The sequence below is a fragment of the Neophocaena asiaeorientalis genome, unplaced genomic scaffold (assembly GCF_003031525.2).
Source record: "Neophocaena asiaeorientalis asiaeorientalis breed wild unplaced genomic scaffold, Neophocaena_asiaeorientalis_V1.1 scaffold313, whole genome shotgun sequence".
Taxonomy (NCBI): domain Eukaryota; kingdom Metazoa; phylum Chordata; class Mammalia; order Artiodactyla; family Phocoenidae; genus Neophocaena; species Neophocaena asiaeorientalis.
In genome coordinates, this window is record NW_020175412.1 from 144,873 (window position 1) to 165,311 (window position 20,439).

General features: G+C 38.8%; 1 protein-coding gene across 2 annotated transcripts in view; it reads right to left on the reverse strand.

The window, feature by feature from the left end:
- PFKFB1 (6-phosphofructo-2-kinase/fructose-2,6-biphosphatase 1) overlaps positions 1–20,439 on the reverse strand; it is an 83,693-nt gene that overhangs the window by 59,789 nt on the left and 3,465 nt on the right. Inside the window, exon 1 of one of the 2 annotated variants that reach the window (XM_024767183.1) lies at positions 19,337–19,666. The exons of the other annotated variant lie outside the window; for it this stretch is intronic. Coding sequence (XP_024622951.1) covers positions 19,337–19,433 — 97 coding nt within the window. The 5' untranslated portion in view covers positions 19,434–19,666. Of the gene's footprint in view, positions 1–19,336; positions 19,667–20,439 lie in introns of those variants that run through there. 2 annotated transcript variants of the gene reach the window in all.

Consider the following 20,439-nt stretch of genomic DNA (forward strand, 5'->3'; position numbering starts at 1 on the left):
TTTAAAAAAAAAAAAAAAATAATTAAAAAAAATAAACAAACCCCAAACTGGTTTTTTTTTTTTTTTTTTTTTTTTTTTTCAAACTGGTTCTTTGAAAGGATTAACAAACACAACAAACTTTTAGCTAGATTGACCGAGAAAAATAGAGAGAAAACTCAAATGAATAAATTCAGGAATGGGGAGGAGCTGCAAGATGGCAGAAGAGTAAGACGTGGAGATCACCTTCTTCCCCACAAATACATCAGAAATACATCTACATGATGGAGGAGAGCGCAGTAACAGGGGTGCAGAGGGCAAAGTGGAGAGATTCCTGCACAGAGGATTGGTGCCGAACAGCACTCACCAACCCGAAAGGCTTGTCTGCTCACCCACTAGGACGGGTGGGGGCTGGGAGCTGAGACTCCGGCTTCGGTCAGTTCCCAGGGAGAGGACTGGGGTTGGCTGCGTGAACACAGCCTGAAGGGGGCTAGTGCACCACGGCTAGCCAGAAGGGAGTCCTGGAAAAGGACTGAAACTGCCGAAGAGGCAAGAGGCAAAAGAGCCTCTTTGTTTCCTGGTGCACGAGAACAGGGGATTAAGAGCACCACTTAAAGGAGCTCCAGAGATGGGCCTGAGCCGAAGCTACCAGCGCAGACCCCAGAGACGGGCATGAGATGCTAAGGCTGCTGCTGCAGCCACCAAGAAGCCTGTATGCAAGCACAGGTCACTATCCACACCTCCCCTCCCGGGAGCCTGTGCAGCCCGCCACTGCCAGGGTCCAATGATCCAGGAAAAACTTCCCCGGGGGAACACACAACGTGCCTCAGGCAGCTGCAACATCATGCCAGCCTCTAACGCTGCAGGCTCACCCCGCACTCCATACCCCTCCAGCCCCCCGTCCTGAGTGAGCCAGAGCCACCTAATCACCTGCTCCTTTAACCGCGTCCTGTCTGAGCAAAGAACAGACGCTCTCAGGTGACCTACATGCAGAGGCAGGGCCAAATCCAAGCTGAATCCCAGGAGCTGTGCAAACAAAGAAGACAAAGAGAAATCTCTCCCAGCAGCCTCAGGAGAAGTGGATTAAATCTCCAAAGTCAACTTGATGTACCCTGCATCTGTGGAATACCTGAATAGACAACGAATCATCCCAAATTGAGGAGGTGGACTTTGGGAGCAACTATATATTTTTTTTCCTTTTTTCTCTTTTTCTAAGTGTATAGGTGTATGCTTCTGTGTGTGATTTTGTCTGTATAGCTTTGCTTTTACCATTTGTCCTAGGGTTCTGTCTGTCCGTTTTTGTTTGTTTGTTTTTGTTTTGTTTGGGTTTTTTTTTGTACAGTTTTCAGCACTTGTTATCATTGGTGTATTTGTTTTTTGGTTTACTTGTTCTCTTCTTTCTTTCAATTTTTTTTAATTCTTAAAAAAATTTTTTAAATTATTTTTTGTTTTTTATTTTATTTTCTCTTATTTTATTTTATTTTATTTTATCTTTTTCTTTCTTTCTTTCTTTTTTTCTCCCTTTTATTCTGAGCCATGTGGATGAAAAGCTCTTGTTGCTACAGCCAGGGGTCAGGGCTGTGCGTCTCAGGGGGGAAAGCCAAGTTCAGGACATTGGTCCAACAGAGACCTCCCAGCTCCATGTAATATCAAATGGCGAAAATCTCCCAGAGATCTCCATCTCGACGCCAAGACCCAACTCCACTCAACAACCAGCAAGCTACAGTGCTGGACACCCTATGCCAAAAAACTAGCAAGACAGGAACCAACCCCACCCATTAGTAGAGAGGCTGCCTGAAATCATAATAAGATCACAGACACCCCAAAACACACCACCAGACGTGGACCTGCCCAGCAGAAAGACAAGATCCAGCCTCATCCACCAGAACACAGGCACTAGTCCCCTCCACCAGGAAGCCTACACAACCCACTGAACCAAACGTAGACACTGGGGGCACCACCAAAAACAACGGGAACTACGAACCTGCAGCCTGTGAAAAGGAGACCCCAAGCACAGAAAGTTAAGCAAAATGAGAAGACAAAGAAACACACAGCAGATGAAGGAGCAAGGTAAACACCCACCAGACCTAACAAATGTAGAGGAAATAGGCAGTCTACCTGAAAAAGAATTCAGAATAATGATAGTAAAGATGATCTGAAATCTTGGAAATAGAATAGAGAAAATACAAGAAACGTTGAAAAGGACCTAAAAGAACTAAAGAGCAAACAAACAATGATGAACAACAAAACAAATGAAATTTAACATTCTCTAGAAGGGATCAGTAGCAGAATAACTGAGGCAGAAGAATGGATAAGTGACCTGGAAGATAAAATAGTGGAAATAACTATTGCAAGCAGAAAAAAGACAAAAGAATGAAAAGAACTGAGGATAGTCTCAGAGACTTCTGGGGCAATATTAAATCCACCAACATGCGAATTATAGGGCTCCCAGAAGAAGAAGTGAAAAAGAAAGGGACTGAGAAAATATTTGAAGAGATTACAGTTGAAAACTTCCCTAATATGGGTAAGGAAATAGTTAATCAACTTAAGGAAGCACAGAGAGTCCCATACAGGATAAATCCGAGGACAAACATGCCAAGACACATATTAATTAAACTATCAAAAGTTAAATACAAAGAAAAAATATTAAAAGCAGCAAGGGAAAAACAAAAAATAACATAAAGGGAGTCCCCACAAGGTTAAAAGCTGATCTATCAACAGAAACTCTGCAAGCCAGAAGGGACTGGAAGGACATATTTAAAGTGATGAAAGGGAAGAACCTACAACCAAGATTACTCTATCCAGCAAGGATCTCATTTATGTTCGATAGAGAAATTAAAACACTTACAGACAAGCAAAAGCTAAGAGAATTCAACACCACCAAAAGAGCTTTACAAAATATGCTAAAGGAACTTCTATAGGCAGGAAGCACAAGAGAAGTAAAAGACCTACAATAACAAAACCAAAACAATTAAGAAAATGGTAATAGGAACATACATATTGATAATTACCTTAAATGTAGATGGATTAAGTGCTCCAATCAAAAGACATACGCTGGATGAATGGATACAAAAACAAGACGTGTACATATGCTGTCTACAAGAGATCCACTTCAGACCTAGAGATACATACAGACTGAAAGTGAGGGGATGGAAAAAGATATTCCATGCAAATGGAAATCAAAAGAAAGCTGGAGTAGCAATTCTCATATTAGACAAAATAGACTTTAAAACAAAGACTATTACAAGAGACAAAGGACAGTACATAATGATCAAGGGATCAATCCAAGAAGAAGATATAACAATTGTAAATATTTATGCACCCAAAATAACAGAACCTCAAGACATAAGGCAAATACTAACAGCCATAAAAGGGGAAATTGACAGTAAAATAATCATACTAGGGGATTTTAACACCCCACTTTCACCAATGGACAGATCATTCAAAATGAAAATAAATAAGGAAACATAAGATTTAAATGATACATTAAACAAGATGGACTTAATTGATATCCATAGGACATTCCATCCAAAAACAACATAATACACTTTCTTCTCAAGTGCTCATGGAACATTCTCCAGGATAGATCATATCTTGGGTCACAGGTCAAGCCTTGGTAAATTTAAGAGAATTGAAAGTATATATTCTGAGCACACTGCTATGAGACTAGATATCAATTACAGGAAAAAATCTGTAAAAAATACAAACACATGGAGGCTATACAATACCCTACTTAATAACCAAGAGATCACTGAATAAATCAAACAGGAAATCAAAAAATACCTAGAAACAAATGACAATGAAAACACGATGATGCAAAAACTATGGGATCCAGCAAAAGCAGTTCTAAGAGGGAATTTTATGGCAATACAATCCTACCTTACGAAACAAGAAACGTCTCAAATAAACAACCTAACCTTACACTTACAGCAATCAGAGAAAGAAGAACAAAAAGACCCCAAAGTTAGCAGAAGGAAAGAAATCAAAAGACGTGATCAGAAATAAATGAAAAAGAAATGAAGGAAACGATAGCAAAGATCAATAAACTGAAAGCTTATTCTTTGAAAAGATAAAGTTGATAAACCATTAGCCAGACACATCAAGAAGAAAAGGGAGGAAACTCAAATCAATAGAATTACAAATGAAAGAGGAGAAGTAACAGCTGACACTGCAGAAATACAAAAGATCATGAGAGATTACTACAAGCAACTATATGCTGATAAAATGGACAACCTGGAAGAAATGGACAAATTCTTAGAAATGCACAACCTTCCGAGACTGAACAGGAAGAAGTAGAAAGTATGACCAGACCAATCACAAGCACTGAAATTGAAACTGTGATTAAAAATCTTCCAAGAAAAGCCCAGGACCAGACGGCTTCACAGTCAAATTCTATCAAACGTTTGGAGAAGAGCTAACACCTATCCTTCTGAAACACTTCCAAAGTATAGCAAAGGGAGGAACACTCCCAAACTGATTCTACAAGGCCACCATCACCCTGATACCAAAACCAGACAAAGATCACACAGAAAAGAAAACTACAGACCAACATCACTGATGAACATAGATGCAAAAATCCTCAATGGAATACGAGGAAACGGAATCCAACAGCACATTAAAAGGATCATACACCATGATCAAGTGGAGTTTATCCCAGGAATGTAAGGATTCTTCAGTAGCCGCAAATCAAACAATGTGATACACCATATTAACAAACTGAAGAATTAAAACCATATGATCATCTCAATAGTTGCAGAGAAAGCTTTCAACAAAATTCAACACCCATTTATGATAAAAACCCTCCAGAGAGTAGGCATAGAGGGAACTTACCTCAACATGATAAAGGCCATATATGACAAACCCACAGCCAACATCATCCTCAATGGTGAAAAACTGAAAGCATTTCCACTAAGATCAGGAACAAGACAAGGTTGCCCACTCTCAGCACTATTATTCAACATAGTTTTGGAAGTTTTAGCCACAGCAATCAGAGAAGAAAAAGAAATAAAAGGAATCCGAATCAGAAAAGAAGAAGTAAAGCTGTCACTGTTTGCAGATGACATGGTAATATACATAGAGAATCCTAAGGATGCTACCAGAAAACTACTAGAGCTAATCAAGGAATCTGGTAAAGTACCAGGATACAAGATTAATGCACCCAAATCTCTTGCATTCCTATACACTAATGTTGAAAAATCTGAAAGTGAAATCAAGAAAACACTCCCATTTACCATTGCAACAAAAAGAATAAAATATCTAGGAATAAAACCTACCTAAGGACACAAAAGACCTGTATGCAGAAAACTATAAGACACTGATGAAAGAAATTAAAGATGATACATAAATGGTGAGATATACCATGTTCTTTGATTGGAAGAATCAACATTGTGAAAATGACTCTACTACCCAAAGCAATCTACAGATTCAATGCAATCCCTATCAAACTACCACTGGCATTTTTCACAGAACTAGAAAAAAAAATTTCACAATTTGTATGGAAACACAAAAGACCCCGAATAGCCAAAGCAATCTTCAGAAAGAAAAACGGAGCTGGAGAATTCAGGTTCCCGGAATTCAGACTATACTACAAAGCTATAGTAATCAAGAGAGTATGGTACTGGCACAAAAACAGAAATATTCATCAATGGAACAGTTTAGAAAGCCCAGAGGTAAACCCACACACATATGGACACCTTATCTCTGATAAAGGAGGCAAAAATATACAATGGAGAAAAGACAGCCTCTTCAATATGTGGTTCTGGGAAAACTGGACAGCTACATATAAAAGAATGAAATTAGAACACTCCCTAACACCATACACAAAAATAAACTCCAAATGGATTAAAGACCTACATGTAAGGCCAGACATTCTCACACTCTAAAGGAAAACATAGGCAGAACACTCTATGACATAAATCACAGCAAGATCCTTTCTGACCAACCACCTAGAGAAATGGAATTAAAAACAAAAAATGACTGGGACCAAATGAAACTTCAAAGCTTTTGCACAGCATAGGAAACCATAATCAAGACGAAAAGACAACCCTCAGAATGGGAGAAAATATTTGCAATGAAGCAACTGACAAAGGATTAATCTCCAAAATTTACAAGCAGCTCGTGCAGCTCAATATCAAAAAACAAACAGGGCTTTCCTGGTGGTGCAGTGGTTGAGAGTCTCCCTGCCAATGCAAAGACATGGGTTCGTGCCCCAGTCTGGGAAGATCCCACATGCCATGGAGCGGCTTGGCCCGTGAGCCATGGCCACGGAGCCTGCATGTCTGGAGCCTGTGCTCTGCAACAGGAGAGGCCACAACAGTGAGAGGCCCACATACCACAAAAACAAACAAACAAAACAAACAAACAAAAACCCAATCCAAAAATGGGCAGAAGACTTAAGTAGATAGTTCTCCAAAGAAGATATACAGATTGCCAACAAACACATGAAAGAATGCTCAACATCATTAATCATTAGAGAAATGCAAATCAAAACTACAATGAGATATCATCTCACACCGGTCAGAATGGCCATCATCAAAAAATCTAGAAACAATAAATGCTGGAGAGGGTGTGGAGAAAAGGGAACCCTCATACACTCTTGGTGGGAATGTAAATTGATACAGCCACTATGGAGAACAGTATGGAGTTTACTTAAAAAACTAAAAATAGAACTACCATACAAACCAGCAAACTCATTACTGGGCATATACCCTGAAAAAAACATAATTCAAAAGAGTCATGTACCACAATGTTCATTGAAACTCTATTTTTAATAACCAGGACATGGAAGCAACCCAAGTGTCCATCGACAGATGAATGAATAAAGAAGATGTGGCACGTATATACAATGGAATATTACTCAGCCATAAAAAGGAACGAAATTGAGTTATTTGTGGTGAGGTTGATGGACCTAGAGTCTGTCATACAGAGTCAAGTAAGTCTGAAAGAGAACAACAAATACCGTATGCTAACACATATATATGGAATCTAAAAAAAAAATGGTCATGAAGAGCCTAGGGGCAAGATTTGAATAAAGACGCAGACCTACTAGAAAATGGACTTGAGGACACGGGGAGGGCGAAGGGTAAGTTGGGCCAAAGTGAGAGAGTGGTAGTTTGTATGTGAACATATATACATTTCCAAATGTAAAATAGATAGCTAGTGGGAAGCAGTCACATAGTCAGGGAGATCAGCTCCATATTTTGTGACTAGCTGAAGGGTGGGATAGGGAGGGTGGGAAGGAGGGAGACACAAAAGGGAAGAGATATAGGGATATATGTATAGCTGATTCACTTATTTATAAAGCAGAAACTAACGCACCATTGTAAAGCAATTATATTCCAATAAAAACGTTAAAATAAATAAATAAATAAATAAATTCAGGAATGAAAGAGGGGTATTACTACTGACTTTATGGAAATAAAAATAATTATAATGGAGTTCTATGAGCAACTGTATGTCAACACAATAGCTGACTTAGACGAAATGGACAAATTATTAAAGCAATACAAACTCCCAAAACTGACTCAAGAAGACATCTAATTGATCTATAACAAGTAAAGAGATTGAATAAGTAACCAAAATAACTTGCCACAAGGAAAAGTCCAGGATTCTATGGTTTTACTGGAGAATTCTACCAAATATTTAAAGAATTAACACCAACTCTGCAAAAGCTGTTTCATAAAATAGGAGGGAATATTTCCTAACTCATTTCTTGAGTATTTCTGTGATACCAAAGGTAAACAAAGTTATCAGAGAGAAATAAAATTATAGCTCAATATTTTATGAATATAGATGCAAAAATCTTCAGCAAGATATTAGCAAATTAAATCCAGAAAAATGTAAAAGATTATACACTGTCACCAAGTTAGCTTTATTGTAGGAATGCAGTGTTAATTAGACCTCTGAAAATCAAGTAGTGTAATACACCACATCACTAGAATAAAGGACCAAAACCACATGATCATCTCAGTGCACATAGAAAAGGCAATTGAAAAATTAAACACTCCTTCATAATAAAACCACACAACAAACTAAGAATACAAGAGAATTTCCTCAGTCAGATAACGGACATCTATGAAAAACTCATGGCTAATATTGCACTTACTGGTGAAAGATTGTATGTTAATCCACTAAAATCAGAAACAAAAGAAGGATGTCTATTATCACTTCATCTTTTCAACATTGTACTAGAGGTTCTAGTGAGGGTAATTAGGCAAGAAAAAGAAATAAAAGGCCTCCAGATTGTGGAGGGAGACACAAGAGGGAGGAGATATGGGGATATTTATATATGTAAAGATGTTAAATAAATAAATAAATAAAATTAAAAAGAAAAGAAATTAAACTATCTTTCTTTGCAGATGACATGATCTTACATGTAGAAAATTCCAAGAAATCCACTAAAAATCTACTAGTACTAATAAATGAGTTCAGCAATGTTGCAGGATACATGATCAATCTATAAAAAATTATATTTCCATAAAGAACCAAGAACAAGCAAAATGAAATTAATAAAAACAATTCAATTTACAATAGCATCAAAAAGACTTAGGAATACTTAAAAGCAATGCAAAACGTATACTCTGAAAACTTACACTGTTGAAATTAAAGAGGACCTAAATAAATGGAACAACAACTCATGTTCATGGACCTAAGACTTAATAATGTTAAGGTGTCAGCATTCTCTAATTGGTCTACAGATTCAACACAGCCCTATCAAAATCTCAGCTGACTTCTTTGCAGAAATTGACAAGTTGATCCTAAAGTTCACATGGAAATTCAAGGGACCTAGAAGAGCAAAAATCATCCTGAAAAAGAACAAAGTTGGAGAACTCACATTTCCCAGTTTCAAAACTTAATTTAAAAAAACTATAGTAATAAAGACAGTGTTGTACTGGCATAAGGATATACATATATATATCCTTATATATATATGTAAACCATTGAAACAGGACTGAAAACTCAGACATAAACTCTGTAACTTATGGTCAACTGATTTTCATCAAGGCTGCCAAAACAAGTCAGTGGTAGAAAGAAGTCGTTTCAACAAATGGTGCTGGAACAACTGAATATCCACATGCAGAGAATGCAGTTGGACTCCTACCTCACATCATATGCAAAAATTAACTCAAAATGAGTCAAAGACCTAAATGTAAGAGCTAAAACTATAAAAGTCTTAGAAGAAGAAAACCTAGGCATAAATTTTTGTGACCTTGGATTAGACAATGGCTTCAGGGACATGACACCTAACACAAACAACAATAGAAAAAATAAGTAAATTGGACTTCATTAAAATTAAGAACTTTTGTGCTTCAAAAGACACTCTCAAGAAAGTGAAAAGATAGCTCACAGAATGGGAATAAATATTTGCAAACCATATATTTGACAAGAGTCTAGTTCCCAGAATACAAAAAGGAAAAATCAACCCAAATAAAAAGACAAATAACCCAGTTTAAAAACGAGCAAAGAATCTGAATAGACTTTTCTCCAAAGAAGATATACAAATGGCCAATAAGTACATGAAAAGATGCTCAACATCATTAGGCATTAATAAAATGCAAATGGGACTCACAGTGATACATCATTTCATACACACTTAGGATGGCTATAATTTAAAAAATGTTAGTGAGTATATAGAGAAATTAGAATGCTCATATGTTGCTTTTGGGAATGTAAAATGTGAAGCCACTTTGAAAACCAGTTTAGCAGTTCCTCAAAACATTATAGATAGAATTACCAGAGGACTCAGCATTTCCACTCCTAGGTATATATTCAAGAGAAATGAAAACATATGTGCACAAAAAAACTTGTGAAAGAATATTCATGACAGCATTACTCATAATAGCCAAAAACAGAAACAAACCAAATTTCCATCAATTCATGAATGGGTAAACAAAATGTGGTGTATCTATATAATGCAATATTATTCAGCTATATAAAGGAATGAAGTATCCACACATGCTACAACATAGGTTAACTTTGAAAATGTTATGCCCAATGGAAGAAGCCAGATACAAAATGTCCCATATTGTATGATTCCATTAATGTGAAATGTCCAGAATAGGCAAAACTATGGAAACAATAAGTAGATTTTAGTGGCTGCCAGTGGCTGAGGGGAGAGGGGAATCTGGAACGACACTAAAGAGTATGGGGTTTCTTTGGGAGGTGATGAAATGTTCTGGAATTAGTAATGATGGTATACAACCATGGAAATATACTAAAAACCAATAAGTTGTACACTTTAAAATGGCGAGTTTTATGGTATGTGAATTACATCTCTATCAAAAACATTTTTCTTATACCAATCAGAATGGCCAGCATTAAAAAGTCTACACATAATAAATGCTGGAGAGGATATGGAGAAAAAGGAAACCTCCTATACTGTTGGTGGGAATGTAAATTGGTGCAACTACTGTGGAGAACAGTATGGAGGTTCTTTACAAAGTTAAAAATAGAGTTACCATATGATCCTGTAATCCCACTCTTGGGCATATATCCAGAGAAAAATCTAATTTGAAAATATACATGCATTCCAATGCTCATAGCAACACTATTTACAATAGCCAAGACATGGAAGCAACCTAAATGTCCATCAGCAGATGAATGAATAAAGAAGATGTTGTACATATATACAATCGAATATTACTCTGCCATAGAAAAGAATGAAATAATGCCATTTGCAGCAACATGGATAAACTTAGAGATTATCATGTTAAGTAAGTCAGACAGAGAAAGACAAATATCATATGATATCACTTATAAGTGGAATCTTAAAAATTATACAAATGAATTATTTACAAAACAGAAATAAACGCACAAACATAGAAAACAAACATGGTTACCAAAGGGGATAGCAGGGGTGAGGGGGAGAGATAAATTAGGAGTTTGGGATTAACATATACAAACATATATAAAATAGATAAACAACAAGGGCCTACTGTATAGCACAGGGAACTATATTCAATATCTTGTAATAACCTATAATGGAAAATAATCTGAAAAAGAATACATATATACATACGCTGAATCACTTTGCTGTACAGTTGAAACTAAAACGAACACAACATTGTAAATTAACTTACTTCAATAAAAATGGTTAAAACCATTTTTAAAAAGTGTAAGAAAGATATACCAGGCAAATATAAAGCTAAATAAAGCAAATATATATACATATATATTAACATCAGGAAAAAAATTGTAGGACAAAATGATACTAGATTACCAGAAATAATTTCCTTACACATTGATAAATATTCAATATACAGAAATATATAGCAATTCTCAATTTGGAACTATTTACAAAGCTTCAAAATTGACATAGGTCAGGGGAAGATGGAGGAAGAGTAAGACACAGAGATCACCTTCCTCCCAACAGATACACCAGAAATAAATCTACACGTAGAACAACTCCTACAGAACACCTACTGCATAGTGCCAGAAGACCTCAGACCTCCCAAAAGGCAAAAAACTCCCCACGTACCTGGGTAGGGCAAAAGAAAAAACAGAGACAAAAGAATAGGGACGGGACCGGCACCAGTGGGAGGGAGCTGTGAAGGAGGAAAGGTTTCCACACACTAGGAAGCCCCTTCGCGGGCAGAGACTGCGGGTGGTGGAGGGGGGAGCTTCGAGGCCGCGGAGGAGAGCACAGCAACAGGGGTGCAGAGGGCAAAGTGGGAAGATTCCCGCACAGAGGATCAGTGCCGACCGGCACTCACCAGCCGAGAGGCTTGTCTGCACACCAGCCGGGGCGGGCGGGGCTGCAAGCTGAGGCTCGGGCTTTGGTCGGAGCGCAGGGAGAGGACTGGGGTTGGCTGCGTGAACACAGCCTGAAGGGGTTAGTGCGCCACGGCTAGCCGGGAGGGAGTCCGGGAAAAGGTCTGGAGCTGCCGAAGAGACAAGAGACTTTTTCTTCCCTCTTTGTTTCCTGGTGCGTGAGGAGAGGGGATTAAAAGCGCTGCTTAAAGGAACTCCAGAGATGGGCGCGACCCGCGGCTAAAAGCACGGACCCCAGAGACGGGCGGGAGACACTAAGGCTGATGCTGCCACCACCAAGAGGCCTGTGTGCGAGCACAGGTCACTATCCACACCCGTCTTCCGGGGAGCCTGTGCAGCCTGCAACTGCCAGGTTCCTGGTATCCAGGGACAACTTCCCCGGGAGAACGCACGGCGGGCCTCAGGCTGGTGCAACGTCATGCCGGCCTCCGCTGCCGACCTTCTCTCCTTCTTTTCTTCTTTCTTTCATTCTTTCTTTCTTTCTTCCTTCCTTCCTCCCTACCTTCCTTCCTTCCTTGCTTCCTTTCTTTCTTTCTTTCTTCTTACTTCTACTAATTCTTTCTCTCTACTTTTTCTCCCTTTTATTCTGAGCCTTGTGGATGAGCCCACCCAGTACCAGAGAGGCTGCCTAAAATCATAACAAGTCCAAAGACACCGCAAAACACACCACCAGACGTGAACCTGCCCACCAGAGAGACAAGATACAGCCTCATCCACCACAACACAGGCACTAGTCCCCTCCACCAGAGGAAACACAAGCTTTAAATGATACATTAAACAAGATGGACTTAATTGATATTTATAGGACACTCCATCCAAAAACAACAGAATACACATTTTTCTCAAGTGCTCATGGAACATTCTCCAGGATAGATCATATCTTGGGTCACAAATCAAGCCTTGGTAGATTTAAGAAAACTGAAATTGTATCAAGTATCTTTTCCGACCACAACGCCATGAGACTAGATATCAATTACAGGAAAAAATCTGTAAAAAATACAAACACATGGAAGCTAAACAATACACCACTTAATAACGAAGTGATCACTGAAGAAATCAAAGAGGAAATCAAAAAATACCTAGAAACAAATGACAATTGAGACACGACGACCCAAAACCTATGAGATGCATCAAAAGCAGTTCTAAGAGGGCTTCCCTGGTGGCGCAGTGGTTGAGAGTCCACCTGCTGATGCAGGGGAATACGGGTTCGTGACCTGGTCTGAGAAGAATCCACATACCGCGGAGCAGCTAGACCCGCGAACCATGGCCGCTGAGCTTGTGCGTCCAGAGCCTGTGCTGTGCAACAGGAGAGGCCACAGCAGTAAGAGGCCTGTGTATTGCAAAAAAAAGAAAAAAACAGTTCTAGGAGGGAAGTTTATAGCAATACAAGCCCACCTTAAGAAATAGGAAACATCTCGAATAAACAACCTAACCTTGCACCTAAAGCAATTAGAGAAAGATGTGATTTGGTTCAGCCACTATGGAGAACAGTATGGAGGTTCCTTAAAACACTACAAATAGAACTACCATATGACCCAGCAATCCCACTACTGGGCATATACCCTGAGAAAACCATAATTCAAAAAGAGTCATGTACCAAAATGTTCATTTCAGCTCTATTTACAATAGCCTAGAGATGGAAACAACCTAAGTGCCCATCATCGGATGATTGGATAAAGAACATGTGGCACATATATACAATGGAATATTACTCAGCCATAAAAAGAAACGAAATTGAGCTATTTGTAATGAGATGGATAGACCTAGAGTCTGTCATACAGAGTGAAGTAAGTCAGAAAGAAAAAGACAAATACCGTATGCTAACACATGTATATGGAATTTGAGAAAAAGAAAATGTCATGAAGAACCTAGGGGTAAGGCAGGGATAAAGACACAGACCTACTGGAGAACGGATTTGAAGATATGGGGAGGGGGGAGGGTGAGCTGTGACAGGGCAAGAGAGAGCCATGGACATTTATACACTAACAAACTTAATGTAGATAGCTAGTGGGAAGCACGGTTTCCTGTGACTGCCTGGGGGGGTGGGATAGGGAGGATGGGAGGGAGGGAGACGCAAGAGTGAAGAGATGTGGGAACATATTTATATGTATAACTGATTCACTTGTTATAAAGCAGAAACTAACACACCATTGTGAAGCAGTTATACCCCAATAAAGATTTTTTTTTAAATTGACAGAGTTATAAGGAGACATTAACAAATTTTCCATATCAACAAGCAGACAACATTCTGGAAGAATATAGAGCATTTGAGCCAGATTAACAAAGATGACTTAATTGAAATATATAGTACTCTGAACCCAGTTGTAAAATGTGCATTTTTTTCAAGTTCTCATGGAATTTTTACCAAAACTTATCACACGTTTGTCCATAAAGCAAATCTCGACAGATTTCAAACAACTGAAATCATACAAAGTTTGTTCTCTAAGGAGAATGGAATTAAATTGGAAATGGCAAGGGCACTGATCTGTCAAAACAGAAGCTGGCCCAAGGGCTTGGCACCAATTGGTAGAGGCCTCCTTCTGTGTTAGGCATTAACCCTTTAGTTGCTAGATGATAATCTGTAGGTCTTAGCAGTCCTGGGAAAGGGACTGAGGTGGCCAGGGCTACTGGGTAAGTGATGGAGAAACTAAGAAAGCCTGGAGCAGTGCATATTTACCAAATGGTCTGGAAATAATTTTAAAATTCATATGTCCATACAATTGTGCATCTGTGGAATATCAGCCCTGTTTAGTAGGCCAATTATACAATCAGATGCTTATATTCAAAAGGCAGAAAGTCTGAAAATTAATAAGCTGTGCATCCAACTCCAGAAATTAAAAAAAGAACAACAGAATAAATCCAAGTAAAGTGAAAAGAAAAGAATAATGATAAGGAAAATAGCTAAATAAAAAGTAAAGGACATCACAGAAAGAATCAGAAAGCCAAAAGTTGACTATTTTAAAAAACTTATAAAAGTGACAAACTTTTGGCAAGATTGATCAAGAGGAAGAAAGAGAAGGTACAAATAAACAAGGATAAGAGGATATAAATGCAACAGAGATTTTAAAAAATATGGAGATAAGAAGTTTATGCAAATAAATTTGAAAAATGACATGAAATAGAAAAATTCCTAGAAAACCGTAATTTAACAACAGTGACAAGAAGAAATAGCAAACTGGAATGATTCTATAGCTATTTAAAAGGCTGTATCCATTAAAATTTTTCTTACAAAGAAGACATCAAGCCCGGATATTTTTACCTGGAAGTTGTGCTAAATATTTAAAGAACGAATAGTTCCTTGGACAAACTCTGTGAGAAAATAGAATGAAAGGAAATAGTTCCCACTTCATTTTATGACACAAAAGTCAAACAGGGACCTGGAACTATGAGAATGGAAAATGTACAGGTCACTCTCATTCATAAACAAAATGCCAAATTCCTGAACAAAATATTAATGAACTAAATCCAGCAGTTTTTATTTATCCTAGGATTGCAAGATAAGTTACAAACAAGAAAAACCTCTAATGTAATTCACATTAACAGATTAAAATAGAAAATCAACCTGTCATCTCAGTGGATACAGAAGGCATGTTTATAAAATTCAACATTTACTCATCTTTAAAATATCCTAATATATAAGTAGGACTACATAAAATTAAAAACTTCTGTATAGCAGAGGAAACAACAAAATGAAAGCCAACCTGTGGAATGGTAGAAAATGTTTGCAAACCTTATATCTGCTAAAGAGTTAATATCCAAAATATATAGGGAAATACTACAACCCAACAGCCAAAAAACCAAATACCTACTTTAAAAATGGGCAAGAGTCTGAATAGATATTTCTATAAGGAAGACATACAGATGGACAGCAGGTGTATGAAAAGATGTTCAACATCATCAATTATCAAGGAAATGCAAATCAAAACCACAGTGAGATATCATCTTACACTAGTTAGGATGGCTATCCTAAAAAAATGAAATACAACTGTTGACAAGGATGTGGAAATAAAGGGAAACCTCATACATTGTTGGTGGGAATGTTAATCGGTGTTGCTATGGAAAGCAGTATGGTGAATCCTCCAAATGTTAAAAAGAGAACTACTATGTGATCCAGCAATCTCCTTTCTGAGTATATATCCAAAGAAATTGAAATCAGGATCTCAGAGAGATACCTACACTCTCATATTCACAGCAGCATTATTCACAATGGTCAAGATATGGAAGTAACCTAAGTGCCCACTGGTGAATGAATGGATAAAGGAAATGTACATATACATGCATATATGTAATGGAATATTATTCAGGCTTTAAAAAGAAAGAAATCCTGCCATTTGCAACACCATGGATGAAACTGGAGAATATTATACTAAGTGATGTAAACCAAGAGCAGAATGAAAAATGCTGCTTGATACCACATATGTTTAGGATCTAAAAATGTCAAACTCATAAAAGCAAAAAATAGAATGGTGGTTGCTAAGGGCTAGGATGGGGCAGGGGAAATGAGAAGGTATTAGTCAAATGGTACAAAGTTTTGTTTGTGCAAGAAAAGTACATCTTAGAAATCTACTGTACAGCATAGTGCCTATAGTTAATAATATTGTACACATTAAAAATTGCTAAGAAGGTAAATCTTTTGTTAAATAATTATTATTGGCTAATAATAATAGTAAATAAAGTAGATAGGAGTCCTATTGGCAAACTAAGAACAAACTGGAACTTTCTTAACCTGTTAATGGTATCTACAAAAAAAATTATAGCAAACTTACTCAATGGTGAAACTTTAAAAGCATTACCTTTAAAATTAGGTTCAACATAAACATGCACAATACTAACATTTCTATTCGACGTTGGTGCGCATGTATCAAAGGTAGAGGTCCTAGCAGTGCAGTAATATAAGAAAAGAGATTTTAAAAAATAAGGATTGGAAGGGAAAAAAGAAAACTGTCATTTACATATAAATTATCAAAATTAATAAGAAAGTTTATCAGGTTTGCTAGTTGCAAATGCAATATACGAAAAAACCACAATTATATTTGTACTCATTAGCAATAAATTGGTATAAAATGTAATTTTCTAAAAAGGTATACAATAGCAACAAAAATAAGCAAAAAATGTCTTATACTGATGTATAAGCCCTTTTAACTTATAAAACTTCACTCAAATAACATCGAAAAAGTCTAAATAGAGAGGCACACCATGTTTACAGAAGACTCGATATCACAAAATGTTAATTCTCCTTAAATTGATATACAGATTGACTGTAATTCCAATCAAAATCCCAAAAGGTGTGTGTGTGTCTGTGTGTGTGTGTGTGTGTGTGTAACTTGAAAAAGTGATTCCAAAATTTATGGGGACAAAAATCCTCATTGCATAATTGTTCATAACCCAAAACGAAACTACCTAAAGGTACATCAATAGTAAGATGGATAAGTAAATCATGGGATATTCACAAAATGTAATATTACACAGCAAGGAAAATAAACAAACTACAACTGCATGCAACAATATTATACATGGCACAAAAAAACATAACACTGAATGCGAAAAACCAAGTCACAGATGAATATACACAGCTGTTCAAGCACTTTACACACGTTAATGCATTTAATCCTCAAAACCGTCATTAAGTGATTGTGTGCATCCCCTCCCCCACTGCCCACTGTGGGGGTGGGCAGGTCTTCTAGAGAGAATGCTCCAAGCAGGAGGTAATTCAGATCTTTCTGGGGTAAATAGCCTAGCCTCCTCAGCAAGGGAGGTGAGGCAGACATTGCCCAGGGCACTATCTAAGTTTATTATATCTGCGGTCTGACATAATTCAGTCAATCACTAATGAGTTACTGTCTTGTATACACAGAGCCCCATGCTTGGCTATGGTGAGTGGTAGAGTGGAAGTAGCACAGAGCGACCATTTACTGAGTATCTGCTATGTGCCAGGCTTCGGGCTTGATGCTGGGGATATGATGGGCAAAAAGACCACACACCCACCTTCTTGTTTAAATAATAATAATAATAAGATTTATTGAGTATTTACTATGCACCGGACATTCTTCTAAGCATTTTATATGCTTTAGTTCTCTAATCTTCACAACACTATTACTAACTTCTTTTGACAGGTGAGGAAATGGAAGGACAGGTAAGTTAAGAGAATTGTCCAAGGTCACAGAGACAAGAGGTGGCAGAGCTGGGACTCAAAGCTAGGCAGTCTGAATCACTGAATCACCTCAACAACATGGGGAAGTAGGTATTAATTCTGTCTTCCAGCTGAGGAAAGACGGGCTCAGAAATAAAGTGAGCACATATTTATTTTGCACCCTCTATATGACAAACAGTATAATAGGTGATTTATATCTATTATTTCTCCAACCTGAAAGACAGAGTTCCCAGGAATATAAGGGTCCTAACAATGGAGGACTCAGGTATGCAGAGACTGGCTTGCCTGCTTGCCAGCTAAACCCAACAGCCCCTTAGAAAGGATAGAGTGGCTTGGTGAGTGAGGCTGGGGTGTAATTCTCAGTCTCATCCAGGCTCCTAGATCACCAGATGAGAGATTGAAACTGCTGGTGGAGAGGAGGAGGAAGAAGAACAGGAGGTTGGTTTTTACCCCTCTCCCTCTATCCACACCCTCCATTCTACATAGTATATTTAGCATCCTACGTCTTCCTGGATCCTCCCCTCACTAGCCCTGAGCCTGGACCTCCTCTAGCATTAGCACAGTGGAAGCTTGGTCAGTTGGTCCTTGAGATGTCTGGGTCCCACACTCCACAGCTGTCTTATCTCTGCACACCTTATGGCTCCTCAGGCCAAAATTCTTGGGCTGGCAGCACCTTGATCCACAACTGTACACTGTTATCTATTGGAAATGGTATAGTCTACTTAAAAAATATATTTTACAGGTTTTGTTTGCTTCCCCTTTGAACCTGCTTTCTTAAATTTTCAAAGTGAACATTACACCAGCAGGCTTTCCCTGAATGTCTTCTCCCTCAACTCCCCAGAGCAGCAAAAGTGTCCATATGTGCCAAGAAGGCAATGCAGGAGACAGGACACCCAGCCTTTCCCAACCCAGTCAGAGGCTTATTAGAAGAGGCCTGAGAAAGGGGAGGAGCAAAACCGACCAATGATATGGTACTGCTGTGTACCCATCACCTGTCCTCTGAGAAACAAGGCCAGGAACCATCACCTTATTTCACCCAAGCACTATCAGACAGTACTAATTTCCAGACACTTCACTGATGTCACCAAAATAAAACATTTAGGCTAACATTGAACTAGAAACATCAAATTTCCAACAAGAAGTATTCCAAACAAGCTCTGGTTAAGAAAGAAAAAAATTCCTAGTCAAAAATCCCTCTGATTATGATGGTCTTTATATAATCCTCATTCTTTCTCTGTCTTCATCTCTCTCTTTCTATCTTTCTTTCTCTACCTTTTTGACATTAGCCTCTTGTTATCTATCCTACAGCTATTTCATCCAGCTGCTCATCTATTCCAACTTTCAGGTTGGGGTGGGGGTGGTTGGGGGGAATGTCCTTTGCTCTTCTACGTCCACTCTACCACCACCACCTTGAAGCCCACGGAAGCAAACCCCACTTACAGCCCCTCCTGCGTTGCAGCCTGCTGTTGCCACCGTTGTGTGGAATCCAGATCTTCTGCAATCTGGTTTGGGTGAGTTCTCCCATCTCTCGAGACATCCTAGGCGTCGCAGCTAATGACACCACTGTCCTCAAGGTACCGGGCCTCACTTTGTCTTATTAGCTGTCTCTTCTGTTGCTGTGGTCACAGCAGGTGGTGGACAGAGTTGGGACAGGGAGGTGTGCTGGGGTTCTGAGCTCTCTAGCAGCCTGTCTCCAGCCCCTCTCCTGTCTCCTAGTCATTGCCTGCCTTGTCTGCCTCTGCTCCTGTATGTACCAGTGGGGGCTTGGGTGCAGAGGAGAGGTTGGACAGAGGTCAGCAGAGGCCTCTGAACTCCAAGGGCTGTGTACATAAGAGATAAGTTGGAGCCCAGCAAGGAAGGCAGCCAGCAAGACAGCCCACGTCTGGCCAGTCACTTCCCTCCAATGAAGACAGGACTAGTAGAGTATGCAAATAAAAGACCGAAGATCATGTGCTTATATCCTGTGCGGGGTGGGGAGGCAAAGGTGATGCAGGCAGATCTCAGCAGCTTTCATAGCTTCAAAATAAAAAAACAGGCCCAAGTAGAATGTCAAATTCCAACCCAGAAACAGAGATCCACATCAGAAATGCAAGATTCCCAAGTACAAATACACAAGCACAAAGTTCCTACTGAAAAATGCAATGTTTTGAGCTAGCAATCTTAGGTCTGAACTGGAAGTGGAAGGTTTACTGCCTCAATGCTCTCCCCCGCAAATGGCATTGCAACCCTTGTCTTACCTGAATTCTGCTACCTTTCCTACTGAAGGGCCTCTCTCTCCTAAAATGTGCTACCCAGGACACTCTTGGAGAGATGGGCACTATCTGATCTTCTTTATGCTCTCTCCAGCCAAAGCTAAATAAATCAGAGTGAATTGGACACCTTGGGAAGAGAAGTGAATGCAGCCATTGCTAGGGGGAGAGATGATAAGCACTGTTCACATGACTGCCAACTGCCATCAGGTCCCCTAGGGAGAAAGGCATTGTGATCTGACCCAGAACAATACTAAAGTTCTTCATGCCAAGTCATGGGGATGGAGGCTTGGG